The sequence below is a fragment of the Balaenoptera physalus genome, assembly GCF_965194825.1.
Source record: "Balaenoptera physalus genome assembly, contig: HAP1_SCAFFOLD_1213, whole genome shotgun sequence".
Classification (NCBI taxonomy): domain Eukaryota; kingdom Metazoa; phylum Chordata; class Mammalia; order Artiodactyla; family Balaenopteridae; genus Balaenoptera; species Balaenoptera physalus.
The window spans coordinates 28,496-52,939 of NW_028125581.1; the positions used below are offsets into that span (position 1 = coordinate 28,496).

The 24,444-nt window shown below is 38.6% G+C and overlaps 1 protein-coding gene across 3 annotated transcripts in view; it reads right to left on the reverse strand.

Annotated features, from left to right (window-relative positions):
• Window positions 1–593: 593 nt before the first annotated feature.
• The window catches only part of LOC309653809 (uncharacterized protein), a 104,468-nt gene continuing 80,617 nt past the window's right edge, over window positions 594–24,444 (reverse strand). Inside the window, exons 2-3 of one of the 3 annotated variants that reach the window (XM_082478617.1) lie at window positions 11,477–11,623; window positions 594–1,121 (exon numbers count right to left, since the gene is read on the reverse strand). In XM_082478617.1, coding sequence (XP_082334743.1) covers window positions 1,002–1,121; window positions 11,477–11,623 — 267 coding nt within the window. In that variant the 3' untranslated portion in view covers window positions 594–1,001. Of the gene's footprint in view, window positions 1,122–6,617; window positions 7,654–11,476; window positions 11,624–11,872; window positions 13,670–24,444 lie in introns of those variants that run through there. The other 2 variants (XR_014259524.1, XR_014259525.1) reach the window with 2 other exon arrangements.

Here is a 24,444-nt window from a genome sequence, read left to right on the forward strand (position 1 = left end):
AATCAGCACCTGTCATGCTCCTGAGAGAGAAGAGGAATGAATTGCCTGCCTCCCCTTCACCAAGTTGAATGTTCACATGCCAGGCATCCATGTGTGTGCTTAAGGCAAGTCTGTGTTCTCTTTCAGGAGAGATAGATGAGCTGGCCTACATCTCAACCAAAGAGTACTGGTTTGATGGGCGGGAGAAGTCCGTGGCGTGCACCGTGTCGTCAGATGGCACCGTGTGTGCCTGGGATCTGCAAGAGGTGAGCTGTCCAGGAGGGGGCCAGGATGAGAAGTGACCAGATGCTGCTATGTCCTCAGTCTTAGCGAGGCCCTTTGCCTTTATTCTCTTTAACCATCACAGCCAACTTGTGAGGTGAGGAGTGGGAGCCCCATTGTACAGATGAGAAATCTGAGCTGCAGGAGGCTCAGTCGCTGTGCCAGGTCACACTTCAGACTTGAGTCTGATTGATCGCAAATGCCCTTGACTCTCTGCTGTCCTGCCTCAGGGAGATGGGCATTTTTGCAGTGCCTGATGGAGGCTGTTTATGCAAGGGGATGACAGCTGCCATGCCCAGTTCTGTGATGTCCACACTGGAGCCAATGCCAGCCTCTGGGTGGTTTTGCCCAGATAATGCAGCTTTTACTCACCCCACTTGCAAACTTAAGTGTTACAACCTCGATAACTTGATTAGTATTTTGGACTTGGTTGGTACTAATTGTTAAAAAGCTTTCCTATCCATTTTCATATTCTCTGATTGCTCTTTTTTGTTGTTTAAAGGATACAGTTATTTGCATCATATGTCTTTCCTCCATGGTCAGTTTTTCATTTGTTTATCATGTTTTTTTTTTCTCTTCCACGTGCTTTATTTTCCTCATATACAGTGATGTTTGACATTATAATTTCGAGTGAAGGTCTCTGGTGACTGATGGGTGCAGGTGGCTGGTCTCTGTTTCATTGCAGTTGTGTTGCCCTGAAAGAGACCCACCTTAGGCTGTGGACATGAGACCACACAGGCTTAGATGAGGGGCTCTTGGGCAGGAAGAAGACCTGAAGGCTGGGAGGTTCCATAGTTGCCAAAACAAAAAGGTCTTGACTTGAACATAAAGAGCTTTGGTGCTGGGGTGGCAGACCTTTTCTGTAAAGGGCCAGAGAGCAAATATTTGAGGCTTTGCAGACCACATGGTCCTGTTGCAACTACTTAACTATGTGGCTGAAAAGCAGAAGCAGCTGTAGACAAGAAGTAAAAAAAAAGGGAGTGGCTGTGTTCCAATAAAACTGTACTTATGGACCCTCACATGTGAGTTTCTTGTTTTTTTCATGTGTCATGAAATATTCTTTGATTTTTTTTTTTTTTAACGAAAATACAAAAATGGTTAGTGGGCTGGGTTTGGCTGCAGGCTGTGGTTTGTTGAACTCTAGTGTGGTCCGTTGGTCACAGTGTGGGACTGTTAGACAGGGCTAGACCCTTCTGCACCCATTCTGCCTGGCTTGCCAACCTTAATCCTCTTTGTGAACACATCTCCAATCTTATTTTATTTTTAGAAAGCTCAATCATTTTGTTGGAGTCATGCAGTATGTAGCCTGTTTCTGCGCTCTGTTCCCCTGGTTGCTACTTTCTATTCTGAAATGGGAAGGGGAGTTTCACTGCTTCTTTGCCCACTTCCATACTACTAGCCACTAGTGAATAATGTGTATTCTCCGAGACCTAGTTGACATGACCCAGTCACCGGTGCCGAGTTCCTACTAGTAATAGTCTTGTTAGCTGTTTAAGCAACAGAAATCAACTGTTGATTTGTTGATGTGAGGGGGAAGAAAGAAAAGACTGGAAGAATACTGGGATATCATGATTGGAAAAAGATCATGCTAACATGATAACACCTGATAGAAAAAGAACCGTAATAACTCCAAATTGGAAAGAAACCCCATGTGGCAACTCTGAGAAACTCAGAAACAGCAATTAGAGGATTGGTTCTCTGACGCCCTATCCTAATGTGCCGTGGGCCTGCTGGACCCGGGCTCTTTACCTCGCTGTTCTAGCTTTCAGAATCCTGGGAGAGACCATGTATCTGGGAATCAGCCCATCTCGGACCAGTCATTTTCCTCTGTGCTAATGGCCGTGACAGGGCATGGGCCTTCGCCAGGCCTGGCCCGCGGTGGCACTGCTGGGTACACCACTGGGAAGGGCATGTTCTGAGCAGGGCAGTTGCAGATATGCAACAGAAACTGTTTACAACCACAAGGCTGAATTAGTTTATCTGTAAACCTGGGTTCCTTGGGGACCAAGTGAGACGTTCCACGTGGAAGTTCACTTTATGCAGCCCTGCAAAGCCCAGGTCCTGAGTACGGCCCAGGTCCCCAGCACAGCCTAGGTCCCAAGCACAGCCCAGATCCCGGGCAGGGTGGGTAGTGTTGGGTCCTGCCTCCCTGCCCAGCCTTCTTCAGTTGAGCCATAGGTAACCACTGGGAGTGCTTCAGACATCCTGTGCCCAGTGCACATGAAGAACCCCACCCTCAATCCCCCTGCAATGGCACCAACCCCAGGCAGTCTCAACACCCACGCTCAGCCACTGCTCTCCTCCAGGACACACCTGTCTCCTCTATGGTGGAACATTGCTTCTGTGTTGTGTTCCCTACCATGCTGTGCAGCCTGTGAGGATGGGGATCATATCCTTTACACCTACATGTCCCCAGTATGCACTGGGTGATGGTCGAATGAATGAAAATAATAAGTGTTTAGGAAATAAATGGGCCCTATGGGAGTTGTTACATTAATTTTGTTGTTGCCTAGGGCACGGAGATCTGTCGAGCCCTCTACAGCCTGCAGCTCTGGTGAATTTGGTGACTTACCCTCGGCTGCAACTGGTTGTCACCGTGGACAAGCAGGGACTGATCAAAGTATGGAAAGCAGAGAACGGGTGTGAGCAAGCCTCCTGCCTGCCTACATACTGTGACTTTCCAGAAGGCCCCCTCCTGCTGGTGAGTGACCCAGCTCTCAGGAACCTCTGCTGTTTCCCAGGGTCTGTGGACCTGGCACCAGACCACTGTGCCAGGTGGCACTTCAAGCCAGGCCCTCCACATGGCAGACCAAGTGACCACATAATTCTGCTCGGTCCCCCAAGCTCCTCCTTGCCTGCCACGTGGAGGGCAGACTCCTCATCCCCCTTCGGCTCTAGTGTGCCACAGCCTGTTCCCTGGCCCCATCTCTGCAGCCTCTCACCCCTTCAGAGTGAGGTCCAGCCCTGTGGGCTGCCTGTGTTTTCTTGTCCACAGGCCCCTGCTTTCCTGTCTCCTGGTCCTACTCATAGTCTTTCTTCCCCTTGCAGTTCCTTCTCACTATTGCATTCTCACCCTTCTTTCCCCCTTTTCAAGTCTCCACGAGGGCCCAACTCAAAGGAAAACTGAGGCATGTTCGACAGAATGCAAGCATTTGCCTCAGATGATGAAGGCCTTCTGCTGCCAGGACATTTGTTTTAGAGGTGATTCTTGGGCATTGGGAGGGAGCATTTGGCCAGAGAGAAATGGCAAAAGTGGGTGTTAGCTGGCAGATTGAGGAAGTAGCTCTCACCTGGGGGCAGTATCCTCCTCCTGGAGGGAAGGAGGTCTTTGCAAGTGTGGGCAAACTGGCATCCCAAATATCAAGATGAGCAGACATCCAGGAACAGTTTCATATGTAAACAGAACTAACTCTGTAAAAGAACTAAGCTCGTAAACAAAAAAAGTAAAACCTGATGAAACAGATTTCACATAAACAACTCTAGTTGTTTAAAGAAGACTTTGGAATAAGTGTAATTAACATCTCCAGAGCAATTTGAGAATATATTGTGTAGATGAAGAGGAAGCCACTAAGTTTCTTTCCTGGGAATGGTAGAGCACATGATTCACACATACTTGTCAGTGAAGGACAATTAGAAAAATTAGAATATATATCAAGTCAGAGAGCTAAAAAGAGCAAACGGTTTCTAGGCCAAGATTCAGAAGATGGCAGAAATCAAAGTGCTGAGCCTAACAATGGGGCTGCTTTTGCCCTGGAGATGTTTACTACAAAGCTAAGGGGCTGAGCAGAGCTTAATAACCAAGTAGACAAAAGTTGGACGGCAGGGCCACCAAGGAATGGAGCCCTGTGAATCCTCTTACGTTGGGTGGGTTATCAAGTTTCAACCTAAGAGGGAGGGTGGTCTGAAAGTAAACAGTCCCTGAACTGGCTGCAGCTGCCCAGTTACTGGCTGGGAGTAAATGAAAATCCTTTCTGGAGAAGGTTAACAACTCCCAAGGCCTCTCTTTTCAAATACAGTGTTCAGCACTCACTTAGAGATAAGTAGGCACATGAGGTAAGATGATATGAACTACCCAAGGCAATCTACAGATTCAGTGCAATCCCTATCAAACTACCATTGGCATTTTTCACAGAACTAGAGCAAATTTTTTTTTAAATTACATGGAAACACAAAAGACCCCGAATAGCCAAAGCAATCTTGAGAAAGAAAAATGGAGCTGGAGGAATCAGACTCCCTGACTGCAGACTATACTACAAAGCTACAGTAATCAAAACAGTATGGTACTGGCACAAAAACAGAAATATATATCAATGGAATAGGATAGAAAGCCCAGAAATAAACTCACGCTCCTATGGTCAATTAATCTATGGCAAGGGAGGAAAGAATATACAATGGAGAAAAAACAGTCTCTTTGATGAGTGGTGCTGGGAAAACTGGACAGCTACATGTAAAAGAATGAAATTAGAACATTCTCTAACACCATACACAAAAATAAACTGGAAATGGATCAAAGACCTAAATGTAAGTCCAGACACTATAAAACTCTTAGAGAAAAACATAGGCAGAACATTCTTTGACATAGATCAAAGCAATATCGTTTTTGATCCACCTCCTAGAGTAATGAAAATAAAAACAAAACTAAACAAAAGTGACCTAATTAAGCTTAAAAGCTTCTGCACAGCAAAGGAAACCATCAGCAAAACAAAAAGATACCCATAGAATGGGAGAAAATATTTGCAAATAATGCAACTGACAAGGGGTTAATCTCCAAAATATACAAACAGCTCATGGAGCTCTATGTCAAAAAAACAAACAACCCAATCAAAAAATGGGCAGAAGATCTAAACAGACAGTTCTCCAAAGAAGATATACAGATAGCCAAGAAGCATATGAAAAGATGCTCAGCATCACTAATTATCAGAGAAATGCAAATCAAAACTACAATGAGGTATCACCTTGCACCTGTCAGAATGGCCATCATCAAAAAGTCTACAAACAGTAAGTGCTAGAGAGGGTGTGGAGAAAAGGGAACCCTCCTACACTGTTGGTGGGAATGTAAATTGGTACAACCACTATGGAGAACAATATGGAGGTTCCTTAAAAAACTTAAAATAGAGCTACCATATGATCCACCAATCCCACTCCTGGGCATATATCTGGAGAAAACCATAATCCAAAGGGATACATACACCCCAGTGTTCATTGCAGCACTATTTACAATGGCCAGGACATGGAAGCAACCTAAATGTCCATCAACAGAGGAATGGATAAAGAAGATGTGGTACATATATGCAATGGAATATTACTCAGCCATAAAAAAGAATGAAATAATGCCATTTGCAGCAAAATGGATGGACCTAAAGATTATCATACTAAGTCAAGTAAGTCAGACAAAGACAAATATCAGATATCACTCATATGTGGAATCTAATTTTTTTTAAAAAAGATACAAATGAACTCATTTGTAAAACAGAAGCAGACTTAATAGATATCAAAAACAAACTTATGGTTACCTAAGGGGAAACGTGGTGGGGAGGGATAAATCAGGAGCTTGGGACGAATACACACACTACTATATATAAGATAGATAACAAGGACCTACTGTATAGCACAGGGAACTCTACCCAATATTCTGTGATAACCTGTATGAGAAAAGAATGTAAAAAAGAATGAATATATGTATATGTATAACTGAATCACTTTGCTGTACAGCTGAAACTAACACAATGTTGTAAGTCAACTATACTCCATAAAAAAGAAAAAAAGATAACATGAACTAGAACCTGCAGGATAAACAGCTGACAATGTCAGTAGAGCCCCAGGGGATTTGGATATTGTAGTTAATAGACACAAACACTAGCACACCTGTGGTTGCCCTGCTCAAGGAGATAAATTTCAACAGAGAACTTAAAGCCGTGAAAAATGACATACAGATTTGGAAAAGAACCAAGTAGAAAGAAATTCTGGAGTAGCAAAACTGAATAACAAACGTTAGGACTCAGCGGATGAATTTAATAGCAGAGTGGACAATTGAATCCCACAAAAGTCTGGGGTGGGTGGGGGGAGCTTGTGGGCCACTGGCAGTGTTCTTAACTTCGGTGGTGACATGAATATTTACTTTGTAAAAATGTACTGAGCTCTTATGTTTATGTCTTGTGCAATTTTCTATGTGTATTATATACATCAATTAAGAAGTTAAGAGTATGAAAGAATTAGTGAACTGGAAGATAAAAGTAATTATCTACAATGGAATGGGGAGACGAGGAGTGGTAAATGTGGAAGAGAGGCTGAGAGATGGAGACCAGTGCTTCTCAGACTTGAATGGGATGTGACTCACCTGTGGATCTTCTTTAAATGAAGATTCTGATTCAGTGGATCCCTGGGGATGCCTGAGATGCTGAGTTTTTAGAAGCTTCTTGAGAATATTGATGCTATCAGGTCATAGACCACACTTTGAATGGCGAGGCCATAAAGGATCCATGAAAAAATTTTAGTATTTGTTTATTTTATATCCTAGGAGTAGGTGAGGCAGGGGCGCATAGGAAACATTTGAAGAGATGATGGTAGATATTTTTCCAAAATAGACTAAGGACAGTACTCCATGGAATCAAGAAGGCCCTGCAAACCCCAAGCAGGGTAAATAAAAATAAATCTGCATATAGACCCATCAGAGTGAACTGAGATAACTGAAGACTAAGAAAAATGTATTTAATAGCAGCGAGAGGAAGTAAAATGACCTTCGGTGTAATACTAATGAGACTTCTTCAGGCAGAGGGAAAATGATCACAGACGAAATGTCAGAGAAGCAGGAAAGATCGATGAGCCGCAACAGTGAGGAAATCCACCTCACCTTTGATGAGGAAATCTAAATATTGACTGTATAAAACAGCAACAACAATGCCTTGTGGACTTTAAACTATATGTAGAAATAAAATGCATGACTTTAGCATTTAGGCTAGGGGAGGTTTATGAGGAACTAAAAGGTCTAAGCTCCTTGAATTGTCGGAGAAGATTAAATGTACCAATTAGCAGTATACTTTATAAGGCAGGCTGCAAATAGTAATCTCTCGTCTAACTCCTAGAAGAATAGTATACAGCATATAGCTTCTAAATCATAAGAGGAAGATGAATGTGTTTTGTGGTTGCACCATAGGGGGCAGGATCAACCTGACCCAAAATGTGGCTTGGTTATTGTTGACTGAAAAAAAAAAAAAGCACAACCTAAAAGTTGAGAGTTATGTTTTATTGGGTGGACTTTCTGAGGACTGCAGGCCCGGGACATGGCATCTCAGATGACATTGCAGAAACTGTTCCGAAGAGGCAAGGGTGGGGAGCCAGGATATATAGGAGATTCTCAACAAAAGACCAGGTAGTCAGAACATCAAAAGATTACTGTTAATAAAAGAAAACCAGATTTCTCAAGTTATGGAATTTAGCACTTTTCTATGTTTGGGAAGATGCAAGAGCCTGGGCTCACTGAAATCATTCCTTTGATATGCACCTTAAATATCTGGGGCCAATATCCTGTGTTTTCTCATCCTGTGTTTCCTCAGGGTACACTGGCAGAACCAGGGGGTGCGGCAGTGGCTGAGGGTTTGGCAGTGAGCAGCCCATTTGTCTACATCCTGGGTTCCCTTAGGGCTCACCCTCCGGTGGCTGTAATATGATGGCTTGATGGCTGCAACATCCTTTGTTTACTGATATGGCAGGCAACATTTTAGTTCTCATTATCAAGACTGATGATGCCACACATGCAGCGAGTGGGAGTGAAAAGGTCAATTTTTCACATAATGAGACTTTGTTGGGAGAGCAGGGTGGGCTCCCAGGAGGCAGCTCTGGAAATGGCTTGAGGAAGCAGGGAGGAGTTACTGACTCTGGCTTTCCCTGTGGTTTGGGAGGTGGGGTTCTTACCCTGGGCCAGGGTTTACTGGTGTGAATTCTCTGCAGGTGCCCCTTTCTTATCAGCTTGCCCTGGGGTAAGAGAGGGGGGTGGTCCTTAAAGGCTATCAGCTGTCAAACATCAAAAATGGAGTAAGTTATTATGATGCATTTCTGATGTTTGATGACTGACAGGTGCATGTTTCATTTCCCTGAACCTGAACTTGTATAAGTAGGCCATATGGTCCTCTGTGAGGCCTGCGTTCTAAATTGGCAGATGAAGGGAAGTTCTCTTGAATGACTGGCTCAAGAGCTTGGTGTTGTGTGTTTTTTAAAGTGAAATGAGAGTCTTGGTCACTGTTGGTAATGTCTGGGTCTCCAAAGGGGATAGGAGTGCCTGCTATGTGCAGACATGTGTGACTATCATTTATATCTGGGGTGTTTGGGGGGCAAGAGGTCCTGAGGTCTTCCTCCCAAATGGGAAAGCTTGGATGAGAATTTAGTTTCTGCATTGGCTGGCCACATGGCCATGCCACTGGCAGTGGCCAAAGAGTGTAAACATGCTGGTTGTTTGCTGGGGCATCAAGGGCTAAGGTGACTGAGATGACAGCCTGAAGGTCAACCATTTGTGTGGACTGTTGTGTCTGTCCTTTATCAGGGACACCCGGTAAGGTACGGGCAGCAGCAGTGCTCTGGTGGGCCGTGTGGCATGGGACAGTGGCAGTGCTCTCTATACCACGAGAGAATTCCCTTTCATGTCTACTCAGAGGGTGGCCTGCTCCAGTGTCATTGCCTGTGGCAAGGGTCTGAGGACAACAGGAAGCTACTTCCTCCTGCACCAGATGGCCAGGCCTGCCTTCATCCTGAAGATGTCATTTCTGTCTTAGCAAGGAGGCTCCAGTGGCTGTGCGGAGCCTGCAGGATGCTACCTCCACGTCCCAAGGCATAATACGTACCTGGGAACAGAGAGTCACCTGTGATCTGAACCTGAACCTGTGATCACCTCTGTCACCACTAGGGCCCAGATGTAGCCTGCAGCTTTCACTTTGATGGTGTGTTGTGCGGGGCTGAGGTCGGTAGGTTTTGTATCAGAAGCACTGATTTTCTTGAGGTTGCCCTGTCGGAGGATGGGGCAGGATCAACCCCCTACACAAAATTTGGCTCAGATTTGGAGACTGCTGACTTTACACATGCACCAGTGGGGTACGGAAAAGGGTATCCCCCCAAAATTCAGGTCTACCCAGAGCCTCAGAATGTGACCTTCTTTGGAAATGGTGCTGCTGCGATGTATTTATTTATTTATTTATTTATTTATCATCTTTATTGGAGTATAATTGCTTTACAATGGTGTGTTAGTTTCTGCTTTATAACAAAGTGAATCAGCTATACATACACATATACCCCCATATCTCCTCCCTCTTGAACCTCCCTGCCACCCTTCCTATTCTGCGATGTATTTAGTTAAGGATCTCAAGATGAAATCATCCTGGATTTAGTCTGGGCCCTTAATCTAACGGTATCTTGCTAAGAAGAGGAGAGGGCACAGAGACACAGAGAAGCCATGTGCAGATGCCGCAGACATTGGAGTGTGCTGTTACACGCCAAGGAAAGCCCTAGAACCTTCAGAGGAAGCAGAGCCCTGCTGGTACCTTGACTTTGGGCCTCTAGCCTCCAGAACTGTGAGGGAGTAAATTTTTGTTTTTTTAAGCCACCCTGTTTTGTTACTTCAGCCCTAGGAAATTAATACAAGACTCATCTAAAACAGAACACTTAAGGAGGATGGAATTAAAAGGATGGGAAAATGATAGGCGTTGGAGATGCCAACCAGAAGCAAGCTCACACAGCTGGTAATGTTAGACGAGAAGACCGGAAGATCAAAGTTTTTACTAGATCTTAGGGGTCATTTCAAAATAATAATTTGATCAGCCTCCCAGAAAGATACAGCGAGGCTAATTTTGAATGCACTTTAAAGTATGGCCTAAAATATATATGGAACAAAAATGTGTGGAATTTCAAGGAGAAATTGTTAACGTTACAAGCATCACGAGAAATTTCTGTTACCTGGCTAAAGAGAGATGATCTGGGCGGGCCCACTTTAATTCCATGAGTGCTTCAAAGGCAGAGAGTTTTCTCTGACTGGTCACAGAAGAGGAAGTCAGAGACTCACGGGTGTGGGGGCCTCACGTGCTGGCTGCCAGGCTGTCGGCGGGCCTGAGAACAAGAATAGTCTCTGCCACCAGCCAGCAGGCAGGGAAACCTTAGTTCTGTAGCCACAATGTCCTGGACTGCCAACAACCTGAATGGGGCCCCAATGAGAACCCAGCACCTTGACGCCTTGGCTTAGCTTTGTGTGACTTCGTCTCACGGGTTATTGGGAAGATGATCTACATATAGGTCTGTGGCTCATTTCAAGTTAAATTATATTTGTGTGCATGGTCAGCGTCAGGGTTCATTTTTATTTACAAATGGGTATCCAGAATTTGTAGGAAAGACCATCCTTTCTTCATCAAATTATATCATCACCTTCGTTTGTCAAAATATCAAATGACTGTATGTGTTATATGTGTTATATGTTGAACATGTGGGTCAGTCTCCACTGATCTGTTTGTCTGTCCTCATGACAGTAACACAGGGTCTTGTTTCCCGCAGATTACAGTTAAGTCATGACCTCCAGCATTTTCTTTTTTGGAAAATATATCCATTTCCATAAAATTTGTCAAGTCAGCTTGGAAATTTCTACAAAACTGCTTACTGGGATTTTGATTACTTTGAATCTATAGATTGATTTGGGGATAACTGACATCTTAATGTTTAGTCTTCTAAGCCATGAACATGGCATATATGACCCCATTTATATAGGCCTTCATTTATTTCTCTCAACAAAGTTTTGTAGGTTTAAGTGAACAGGGCTTGCACATATTTTGTTAAAATTATTCGTAAGTATTTTTATACGATTTAAATGTTATTTTAAAATTTGATTTTCCAATATTTTCATTGCTAGTATACAGCATATATAGAAATACATAAATAATTGTATGATCAAGCCACCCAAGATGGCTCTTCTCTTGCTCGCTGTACAACCCCTGCCCGACCAGTCCTCCTTCATCTACACACTACTCACATCACCAAGCTTCCCTCCTAATACATACTTGCCCCCGGCCCCAGCTAGTGATTGTTCTAATCTTTAGATCAGAGCACCTCCACTGTGATAGCTTGTCAAAGGGACGGTGAGGGACGTGCCCCTCTGCTTGTTTCCCTGGTAACCGATGAGCCAACCTGATGTCAATTCCCCCTATAACCGGTAACCTCCCCGAGCTCTGGGAGCAAAGACTACTACCATGTCCTGCCCGCTGTCTGCCGCACACCGTGGAGTGTTGCTCCAGGACATGTAAGCTCCTCCATCCATTAAACCATTGATGTCTATGTCGCTGACTCCAGGCTCTTTCTTCGGTGTCGAGGCTGGGCAAGTGCAGGGCTTGCAGGCCTGTAGGGTGCAACGCAACAGTAATACATAGGGGAATGTATAGTTTTGTATTTACAGAAAAAATTCTGTGCATACTATATGTAGCATACATAGAAATCATTTGTGTATAAATATAAATAGAAATGCATTCGAGTTTTGTATATTGACCCGTATTCAACTGCCTTGCTAAATTTACATATTAATTCTTTGTGTGTGTGTGTGTGTGTGTGTGTGTGTGTGTGTGTGTGTGTTTGAGCACTTAGAGTAAATCTAATTTCTTTTTTTTATAAACATCTTTATTGGAGCATAATTACAAGGTGTTAGTTTCTGCTGTATAACAAAGTGAATCAGCTATATGTATACATATATCCCCATTTCCCCTCTCTCTTGCATCTCCCTCCCACCCTCCCCATCCCACCGCTCTAGGTGGTCACAAAGCACCGAGCTGATCTCCCCGTGTAATCCAGCTGCTTCCCACTAGCTATCTGTTTTACATTAGGTAGTGTATATATGTCCATGCCACTCTCTCACTTCGTCCCAGCTTACCCTTCCCCCTCCCCATGTCCTCAAGTCCATTCTCTACATCTGCGTCTTTATTCCTGTCCTGCCCGTAGGTTCTTCAGAACCTTTTTTTTTTTTTTTTTAGATTCCATATATACGTGTTACCATATGGTATTTGTTTTTCTCTTTCTGACTTACTTCACTCTGTATGACAGACTCTAGGTCCATCCACCTCACTACAAATAACTCAGTTTTGTTTCTTTTTATGGTTGAGTAATATTCCATTGTATATATGTGCCACATCTTCTTTATCCATTCATCTGTTGATGGACACTTAGGTTGCTTCCATGTCCTGGCTATTGTAAATAAAGCTGCAATGAACATTGTGGTACATGACTCTTTTTGAATTATGGTTTTCTCAGGGTACCTGCCCAGTAGTGGGATTGCTGGGTCATATGGTAGTTCTATTTTTAGTTTTTTAAGGAACCTCCATATTGTTCTCCATAGTGGCTATATCGATTTACATTCCCACCAACAGTGCAAGAGTGTTCCCTTTTCTCCACACCCTCTCCAGCATTTATTGTTTGTAGATTTTTTCATGATGGCCATTGTGACCGGTGTGAGATGATATCTCATTGTCGTTTTGATTTGCATTTCTCTAATAATTAATGATGTTGAGCATTCTTTCATGTGTTTGTTGGCAATCTGTGTATCTTCTTTGGAGAAATGTCTATTTGGTCTTCTGACCATTCTTGGATTGGGTTGTTTGTTTTTTTGATATTGAGCTGCATGAGCTGCTTGTAAATTTTGGAGATTAATCAATCCTTTGTCAGTTGCTTCATTTGAAAATATTTTCTCCCATTCTGAAGGTTGTCTTTTGGTCTTGTTTATGGTTTCCTTTGCTGTGCAAAAGCTTTTAACTCTCATTAGGTCCCATTTTTTAATTTTTGTTTTTATTTCCATTTCTCTAGGAGGTGGGTCAAAAAGGATCTTGCTGTGATTTATGTCATGGAGTGTTCTGCCTATGTTTTCCTCTAAGAGTTTCATAGTATCTGGCCTTCCATTTAGGTCTTTAATCCATTTTGAGTTTATTTTCATGTATGGTGTTAGGGAGCATTCTAATTTCATGCTTTTACATGTAACTGTCCAGTTTTCCCAGCACCACTTATTGAAGAGGCTGTCTTTTCTCCACTGTATATGCTTGCCTCCTTTATCAAAGATAAGGTGACCATATGTGCGTGGGTTTATCTCTGGGCTGTCTATCCTGTTCCATTGATCTATGTTTCTGTTTTTGTGCCAGTACCATACTGTCTTGATTACTGTAGCTTTGTAGTATAGTCTGAAGTCAGGGAGCCTGATTCCTGCAGCTCCGTTTTTCTTTCCCAAGATTGCTTTGGCTATTCAGGGTCTTTTGAGTTTCCATACAAATGGTGAGATTTTTTTGTTCTAGTTCTGTGAAAAATGCCAGTGGTAGTTTGGTAAGGATTGCATTGACTCTGTAGATTGCTTTGGGTAGTAGAGGCATTTTCACAATGTTGATTCTTCCAGTCCAAGAACATGATATATCTCGAGTAATATAATTATATATGTATGTATTATATACATAATATATTAGAGTTAGATATATTTATAAATATATAATATATCATAATTATGTTATTTATATAATAAATATAAAATAAATACATTTATATTATAATTATATATATATAAATATATTATTTAATATATATATTTTTATATATAAAAATATATATACTTTGTGGTATAAAATTGGTTAAAGCAGTCAGAAAATAACTACACATAAGGAATAGATTTATAATTTAACTCCATTAAAATGTAAAAGTTGTGTACATTAAAACACTATTTAAAAATTGAAAGATAAAGTAATGAGTGTCAGAGAATATTTTCTAAAGTTATAAACAATAAAGGATTAAAATGTATATACATATTTTTTTTTTAATTTAAACATATAATTTTAAATCTCTGATTCAATAGGAAGGCAGGCAATGTATAGAAAATAGGTGGTGCTTCATAATAGAGAAAATAAAAATGGCCAAAAAGATATGAAAATTTACTTTAAATCATTATTATTCAAGGAAGTGCATATTAAACTATGGTGAGATACCACTCTATCCCCTCAGACTGGCAAACATTAAAAACCTTTAGAGTTATGAGTGTTGTTGAGGATATGTCACAACAAGAACTCATTCAGCACTGGAGGCAGTGCATATTAATCCGTCCCTTTGGAAAACAAGTTGTTATTAAATGGTAAAGTGGTGATATTCCTATCACCACCCCTAGGAATATATAACTTTGAGAAGCTCATGCGCACATGAACCATGACAGTATGAACAAGATTGTTCATAAAAGCAAGCATAGTAGTCCCAAATTAGAAACAACCCAAGTATTCATAAATAGTAAAATGGATAAATATGCTGCAGTAGAGTCATACAATGGAAATATTCTACAGAAATGCAAGTAAACAAACTAGAGCTCCATACAACAACATTGATGAATCTTACAAAAGGTTGAACAGAAGGCATAAAAAAGTAAATCTATGATTCCATAGATTCCATTTATATGCAACTCAGAAATAAGCAAAACTAACTTGTATTGTTTAGAGATGTAAACATAGGAGATAAAATCATAAAGCAAAGCAGAGAAATGATCACTATGACAATCAAGATTGTGATTGCACATAAACTGGAGCAAGAGGGTTTTGGTCATGAAAGAACACTCATATTCTTTTTGGGGACCTGCAATTTTTAATTTCTTAAGCTGGGTAGTAATTACATTAGTGTTTGCTTTATAATACTTTGTTAAATTGTACATCTATGTTTTGTTTGCTTTTGCACATACATTGTGTTTAACAATAAAATTTTTTTAATTATATATTACTTATATGTTATAAAAAGATTTACCACAAAATTCAACAGTTTAAGTAGGCAAATACTTATTATCTCACATATTTTCTGAAGGCCAGGCCTTTGTGAGTATCTTAGCCGGGTGGCCTTGGGGTCAAGCCATTGGCCAGGGCTGTAGTCATATGGCTTGACTGGGGCCGGAGGATCCACTTCCATGAAAGTTCACACACATGTCTGTTGGTTGGGGGCCTCAGCTCCTTACCATGTGGGCCACTTCACAGGGCTGCTTGAGTTTCCTTACCACATGACAGCGGACTTCCTCCAGAGTGAATGATTCAAGAGAGAAAGAGAAGAGAGCAATGCCTTTCATAACCTAGTATCAGAAGTCAAACATTGTCAATTTGCCACATTCTATTCATTAAAAGGAAGTCATTAAAGTCCAGTCCATGATGAAGATAGAGGAATTAAACTCCATCTCTTCAAGGGAATGGTATCAGAGTATTTGTGGACATATTTTAAATCACCATAAATTTTATCAGAAGTCTACTATAAACGAATTCAATGTAGAGTACCTATATTAGGAAAAGTATTTGCAACATATAGGAAAGCAAAATGACTTAATCTATTATAAATGAGGATAAGAACTCAATATACACACTGAAAAAAGACATGAAAAAATTCTAATGAGCATATAAGAGGAAAAATATAAACAATGCTAGTGAAAATGAAAATCTGAGTTTTTACAGCTTTTCTGGAAGAAATGTCACATATATTGTATATTAGTGTGGAGACTTAAACCACTTAATATACAAAGAATTTATTTCTTTAAAAGGGAATAAAGACACAGACCTACTAGAGAATGGACTTGAGGATACGGGGAGGGGGAAGGGTAAGCTGGGACAAAGTGAGAGAGTGGCATGGACATATATACACTACCAAACGTAAAATAGATAGCTAGTGGGAAGCAGCCGCATAGCACAGGGAGATCAGCTCGGTGCTTTGTGACCACCTAGAGGGGTGGGTTAGGGAGGGTAGGAGGGAGGGAGATGCAAGAGGGAAGAGATATGGGGACATATGTATATGTATAACTGATTCACTTTGTTATAAAGCAGAAACTAACACACCACTGTAAAGCAATTATACTCCAATAAAGATGTTTAAAAAGAAAAGGGACCAATATGTATAAAATATGTATGGAGATGTTTATTTTACATTATTTGTAGAAGAAAAAAGCTGAAACAAATGGAATGACCAATAAGTACAGAAATGTTTGAATACATTATGACACATCCATGATGTGAAAACATTTTTTTAAACTTTCTATTGACACATAGTGTACATACAGAAAAGTGCAATACTGCATGCATAAAGCCCAAAGAAATATCACTATCTGGTCATACTCATGATATCAGCATTCTAATCAAGAAAGAGAACAATGTCAGAACCCCCAAAGCCCTCTCAGCTTCCTTGTAGTCTCAAACTTCTCTGAGTAACCACTATCCTGACATCTGAGAACATAGATTAATGTTGCTTTTTTTGGTACTTTGCATGCATGAAATCATATAGTATGTTATGTGGTATATTATATAGTTGACGCTTGAACAACACTGCTTTGAACTGTGGGTTCACTTATATGTGGGTATTTTTCAATAGTAAATAGTATAGTACTACACAGTCGGTGGTTGGTTGAATCTGCAGATGCAGAGGAACCAGGGATATGGAGAGTTGACTATAAGTTATACATGGGTTAACTCCCATGTTGTTCAAGGGTCAACTGTAGTTTTATTTTCCTTTGTATTCTATTTGTCAGATTCATCCATACTACATGTAGTTATAGGTAATTGATTCTCATTGCTGCATAGTACTTTATTGTGTCTCAACTCATTTATCCACACCAGTTTTAACAGGTATTTAGTTTCCAGCTTGGGACTATTATGATTAGTGCTATGAATATTCTAGTACATGTCTTTTGGTAAATAAATGTGCACATTTCTGATAGATATATACCTAGGAGCAGAATTGCTGGGTCATAGGATATGCATGTGTTTGGCTTTAGTAGACCCTGCCAAGCAGTATTCCAAAGTGGTTGGACCAATTTATGCTCCCAGTAAGAGTGTATGAGATTTACTGTTGTTCCACATTCATACCAACACTTGCTTTTTCCATGTTTTAGATTTCAGCTTTTGGATGTGTGTCATGAAGTGGTTCTCATAGATTTTCTTCTAGAAGCCTAATTGTTTTTTCTTCACATTTAGGTATGCAATCCATATGGAATTGATTTTTATGTATGGTATGAGGTAAGTGTCAGGTCACACTTATTTTTTCATATGGCTATTCAATTGACCCAGCACCACTTATTGAAAAGATCCATCTTTACCATACTATTTTGATGATGATAGCTTTTTAGTATAGTTTGAAATCAGGGACCATGATACCTCCAACTTTGTTTTCTTATCAAGGTTGTTTTGACTATTTGGGTCTTTTGTGTGGAAAGATACACTGTGTTCATGAATTGGAAGAATTAATATTGGTAAAAATGACCATACTACCCAAGGCAATCTGCAGATTCAGTGCAATCCCTTTCAAAATACCAACAGCATTTTTCACAGAACTGCAATAAATTATTCTAAAATGTGTATGAAAACACAGAAGACACAGAATAATCAAAACAATCTTGACAAAGAAGAACAAAGCTGGAGGTATCATGCTCCCTGATCTTAAACTATACTACAAAGCTACAGTCATCAAAACAGTATGGTACTGGCACAAAAATAGATACATAAATTGTTAGAACAGAATAGAGAGCCCAGAATTAAACCCACACTTATATGGGCAATTCCTCTATGCCAAAGTAGGCAAGAATATACAATGGGGAAAAGATAGTGTCTTCACTAATTGGTGTTGGATAAACTGGACAGCTCCACGAAAAAGAATCAAACTGGACTACTTTCTCACACCATAAAAAAAAAAACCCAAAAAACTCAAAATGGATTAAAGCCTTAAACGTAAGACCTGAAAACATAAAACAACTAGAAAAACATAGTCAGTAAACTCTTTGACATTGGTCTTAGCAATATTTTTTTGGATATGTGTCTTCAGGCAAGGGAAACAAAAGCAAAAATAAACAAATGGGACTACATCAAACCAAAAAGCTTTTGTATAACAAAGGAAACTTTTAACAAAATGAAAAAACAGCATGCTGAATAGGAGAAGGTATTTGCAAATGATATCCAATAAGGGGTTAATACCCAAAATATACAAAGAACTCATATAACCCAAAAGATCTCATGTAACCCAATACCAATTGAAAAATTTGCAGAGGACCTAAATAGACATTTTTCCAAAGACATACATATGGCCAACAGACACATGAAAAGATGTTCAGCATTACTAAATATCAGGGGAATGCAAATCAAAACCACAATGAGATATCACCTCACACCTGTCAGAATGGCTATTACAAAAAGACAAGAAATAACAAGTGTTGGTAAGGATGTAGAGAAAAGGGAACCCTTGTGCACTGTTGGTGGTACAAATTGGTGTAGCCACTATGGAAAACAATATGGAGGTTCCTCAAAAAGTTAAAAATAGAACTACTATATGATCCAGCAATTCCACTTTGGGTATTTTTCCAAAGAAAACAAAAACATTAATTAGAAAAAATATATGCATCCCTATGTTTATTGCAGCACTACTTACAAGAGGCAAGATATGGAAACAACCTAAGTATCCATCAATAGATAAATGGATAAAGATTTGGTATATTATACACAGTGGAATATTACTCAGCCATAAAAAAGAATGAGATCTCTTGTGATTTCGATGTGACAACATGGATTGACCTAGAGGTTATTATGCTAAGTGAAATAAGTCAGGCAGAGAAAGAAAAATGATGTATGATTTTAACTTATATGTGAATGTAAAAAACAAAGCAAATGAACAAATGAACAAAATAGAAACAGTCTCTTAGATACAGAGAAGAAATAGTGGTTGCCATAAGGTAGGGGGTGGGGGGTTGAGTAAAATAGGTGAAGGAGATTAAGAGGTGTAAACTTCCAGCTGCAATATAAATGAGTCGTGAGGATGAAATGTACAGCATGTGGAATATAATCAGTAATATTGTAATATCTTTGTATAGTAATGTACTGTAACTAGATTTATCATAGTAACATTTTCTAATGTATAGAAATATTGAATCACTATGTTGTACACCTGGAACTAACATAGTGTTGTAGGTCAATTATACTTCAATTAAAAAAAAAAACTAGTTCTTTGAAAAGATCAATAGAGCTGATGAGCCTCTAGCCAGGCTAACTAAGAAAAAAAGAGAGAAAATACAAATTAGTAACATCCAAAATAAAGGAGGGACATTACTACAGATCCCATGGATAGTAGAAGGATAATCAAGGAATACTATGAACAACACTATGGCCACAAATTTGATAACCGAGATTAAATGGAGTAATTCCTTGAAAGACACATCTGCCAAAACTCACACAAGAAGAAAGAGATGCTGAATAGGCCTGTATCTATTAAATAAATTGAATCAACAATTAATAACCTTCCAAAACAGAAAGCAGCAGGCTCAGATAGGTTCACTGGTGAATTCAAACATTTAAGGAAGAAATTATGCCAATTTTATACAATCTCTTCCAGAAGATAGACACAGAGGGGAAACCTCCTAACTCATTATATGAGGCCAGCATTACCCTAAAACCAAAACCAGATAGTCTTTAAAAGAAAACTACAGACCAATATCTCTCATGAACACAAATGCAAAAATCCTCAACAAAACATTAGCAAATCAAACCCAAAAATGTATGAAAAGAATTATACAACATGACCATGTGAGATTTATCCCAGGTATGCAAGGTTGGTTTATCATTTGGAAATCCATTAATATAATCTATCACATCAACAGTCTAAAGAAGAAAAATCACATGATCATATCAATAGATACAGAAAAAGTATTTGACAAAATCCAATACTCATTCTTGATAAAAACTCTTAGCAAACTAGGAATAGAGGGGAACTCTCTCAAATTGATAAAGACCATCTATACAAAATTGATAGCTAACATTATACTTAATGATGAGAAACTAAGTTTTTCCACTAAAAGCAGGAACAAGGCAGATGTCCTCTCTCACCACTCCTTTTCAACATCATACCAGAAGTTCTAGATAACTCAATAATACCAAAAAAGGGAAATAAAAGTTATACAGAGTGTAAAAGAAGAAATAAAACTATCTTTGTTCATGGATGACATGATTGTCTATATAGAAAACTCAAAAGAATTAACAACAAAATTTCTGGAACTAATAAGTTATTACAGCAAATTTGAAAGATGTAAGGTTAATGTACAAAAGGTTAACACTTTCCTTATCCCAGCAATAAACAAGTAGAATTTTAAATTAAAAACATATTGCCATTTACATTAACACAAATACTTAGGTGTAAATCTAACAAAATACGTACAAGATCTATATGAGGAAAACTACAAAATTCTGATGAAACAAATTTTAAAAAGAACTAAATAAGTATAGAGATATTTCATGTTCATGGATGGGAAAACTCAATTTTGTCAAGATGTTGGTTCTTCGTAACTTGATTTATAGATTCAACGCAATCCTTATTAAAATGCCAGCATGTTATTTTGTGGATGTCAACTAAGTGATTCTAAAGTATATCTGGAGTGGCAAAAGACCCAGAATAGCCAGTATTGAAGGAGAAGAACAAAGCAGAAGGACTGACACTGCCTGACTTCAAGACTTACAATAAAGCTATAGTAACCAAGTGTGGTGTTGGTGATAGAACAGTTAAATAGACCATTGGAACAGAATAAAGAGCCCAGAAAGAGACTCACATAAATATCACTATATTTCTGTGAAAATATCACTGATCTTGATGAAATACAATGGTAAAATGGAGAAAAGACACTCTCTTCAACAAATGGTGCTGGAACAACTAGACAGCCACCTATTAAAAAACATAAGAATCTAGAGACAGACCTTTCAAAAAAATTAACTGAAAATGGATGATAGACCTTAATATAAAATGCAAAATTATAAAACTCCTAGGAGTTAACACAGAAAAATTCTAGATGGCTTTTGGTATGGTGATAACTTTTTAGATACAACACCAAAGGTATGGTCTGTGAAAGAAATAATTGATAAGGTGGACTCATAAAAAATTAAAAAAAGAAAAACCTTCTGCTCTGTGAAAGACACTGTCAAGAGAATAAGAAAACAGCCACAGACTGCGAGAAAATATTTGCAAAAGATTTATCCAATGAAGGACTGTAATTCACAATATACAAAGAACTCTTAAAATTAAATAATAAGAAAATGAACATCCTGATTTAAACATGGGCAAAAAACCTGAACAGATACATCATTGAGGAAGATAAACAGATACCAAAATAGCATACAAAAAATGCTCAACATTATATGTCATTAGGAAATTGCAAATTAAAACAATAGTAAGATACCACTACACACCTATCAGAATGGCCAAAATCTGTAACACTGACAACACCAAATGCTGACAAGGATGTGGAGCAAGAGGAACTCTCATTCATTGCTAGTGGGAATGCAAAATGGTACCACCACTTTGGAAGACAGTTAAGCACTTTCTTACAAAACTAAACATACTCCTACCATATGATCCAGCAATTGCACTACTTGGCATTTACCCAAAGGAATTGAAAAGTTATGAACCTGCATGTGGATGTTTATAGCATCTTTATTCATAATTGCAAAAACTTAAAAGCAACCAAGTTGTCCTTCATTAAGTGAATAAATAAATAACTGTGAAACATCCAGGCAATGGAATATTATTCAGCACTAAAAAGAAATGAGCTTTCAAGCCATGAAAAGACATAGAAGAAACTTAAATGCCTATTACTAAGTGAAAGAAGACAATCTGAAATGGCTACGCACTGTATGGTTGCAATATATGAAATTCTAGATAAGGTAAAATTATGCAGACAGTAAAAAAGAACAGTGGTTTCCAGGGGTTCAGAAGGAGGGAGGAATAAATAAATTTGTGGAGCACAGAGGATTTCTAGGGCAGTGTAGCTGTTCTGTATGATACTATAATGGTGATACATGTCATTATGCATTTGTCAAAACCCACAGGGTGAACCTTGATGAACTTTTGGTGATAATGATGTGTCAATGTAGGTTGATTATCAAATAACCTGCAAATGTACTCTCTGGTATGAGACATTGGTAGTGGGGGAAGCTGTGTGTGTGTTGGGGCAGGGGGTAACTTTTATACTGTCTCCTCAATTTTCCTATGAATATAAAATAAATAGAGCTTCTTAAGAAAATATTTTCAAATTAAAAAATAGAAAAGGAGAGATTCCTAACTCATTTCTGAGGCTAGTATTAGCCTTAAAAGGCCTTGTAAGAAAGTTACAAATCAATATCCCTTATGAAAATAGACATAAAATTTTCTAATAAAATTATAGCAAATTAAATCCAGAAATTTATAAAAGGAATAATACATCACAACCAAGTGGGGGTTTTCTTGTGATGCAAAGCTAGTTAAACAGACAGAGATCATTGATGCAATCCACTATATTAATCAACTAAAGGATGATTTGGCAATTGTTTTTCAGTAAAGAACCAGATAGTAAATAGTTTAGGCTTTGTGGGTGACATACAGTTTTTATAGCATATTCTTCTTCTTTTTACAATACTTTAAACATGTGAAAAAATCATTTTTTGGCTTGTGGCCTCTAAAGAAACAGTCAATGGGCAGGATTTGGCCTGTGAGTCACAGTATGCTGACCCCTGGACTAAAATAATTAAAACCACATGATTATATCAATTGATACAGAAAAAGAACTTGAAAAATTCAACGTCCATTCAGCATTAAAACTCTAGTAAATTAGGAATAGAAAGCATCTACAAAAAAATTTTATAGCTAACATCATACTTAGTAGTGAAAGATTTAATGTTTTACCCCAGGATCAAGAACAAAGCAAAGATATATATTTTTTCCACTCCTATTCAACACCATAGGTTGGTTGACAAGCCAGTGCGATAAAGCAAGGGGAAAAAAGCTTAGAGATTGGAAAGGATGACATGATTGTTAAAGTAGAAATCTCCAGAATCTATTTTAAAAGCTACTGGAATGAATAAGTGAATGTAGCAAAGTTGCATAATAAAAGGTCAATGCACAAAAATTAAAATGTAATTTATATAATATTAATGAAAAATAGGAAACCAAATCTGTTTTTTAAATACCATTTACAATAGCTTCTTTTTAAAAAAGGAAATACTTTGATATAAATCTAACAAACGTGTAGGAGCTGTACACTTAAAACTAAAAAAAGCTAATGAAAGAAATCAAAGGATGTCTAAAAAATCTAAATAAATGGAGAGATATATCATGCTCATGGATTGAAAGACTCAATATAGTTAAAATGTCAATTCTTTAAAAAATGATCTATAGATTAACACAATTCCAATAAAAATCCCAGCATCACTCACTCTATATATTGACAAGTTAACTTTAAACTCTTTATAGAAAGTCATAGGAATTAGAGTAGCCAAAATAAATTTGAAAAGAAAAAAATTTGACTTTAAGACTTACTGTAAAGTCACAGTTATTAAGACAGTGTGGTAATGGTGAGATGATAGACACGTAGATCAATGGAACAGAACAGAGAGTCCAGGTATGAATCCACACAAATACAGGCTTTTTTACTAAGGTAAAATTTACATGAAATGAAATTCATCATGTTAACCATTTTTAAGAGTACAATTCAGTGCTATCGTTAGTACTAAGGTCCGTAGTAATTTCCTCACTTTCGTTTCTGATTTTAGTAATTTGAGTTTTTCTGTTTTTTGGTCACTCTAGCTAAAGGTTTGTCAATTTTGTTGCTCTTTTAAAATAAATTTGGTTCCTTTATTTTCCCTCTTGTTTTTCTATTCTCTATTTATCTCCACTCTAATATTTATTATTTCCTTCCTTGTACTAGTTTTGTGTTTAGTTTGCTCTTCTTTTTCTAGTGCTTTATGGTGCAAAGTTAGGTGACTGATTTGAGATATTTTTTAATGTAGGCATTTAAAGCTATAAATTTCCCTCTGAACTTATCTCACTGCATCCCATTAAGTTTTGGTATAGCATGTTTATGTTTTTGTTTTCATTTGTCTTAAGGTATTTTCTAACTTCTCTTGCGATCTTTTCTTTGGCCCATTCGTTGTTTAAGAGTGTGTTGTTAGTGTGCACATATTTGTGAATTTTCCAGTTTTCCTTCTGTTAGTGTCAGGGCAATTTCATAAGAATTTCTTGACTTACTTGGGCAAGGGAAGAAATTCATGAGTAGACCAGAAGAAGCAGAAATTTTGTGGAATGGATTCTGGCTCTCTTCACAGGGCTACTTTTTTCAACATTTAATAAAATAAGGTTATATTTTACTGAAATGACTCTCTCCAGCATTGACAGTGACAACTACAGGGAAAC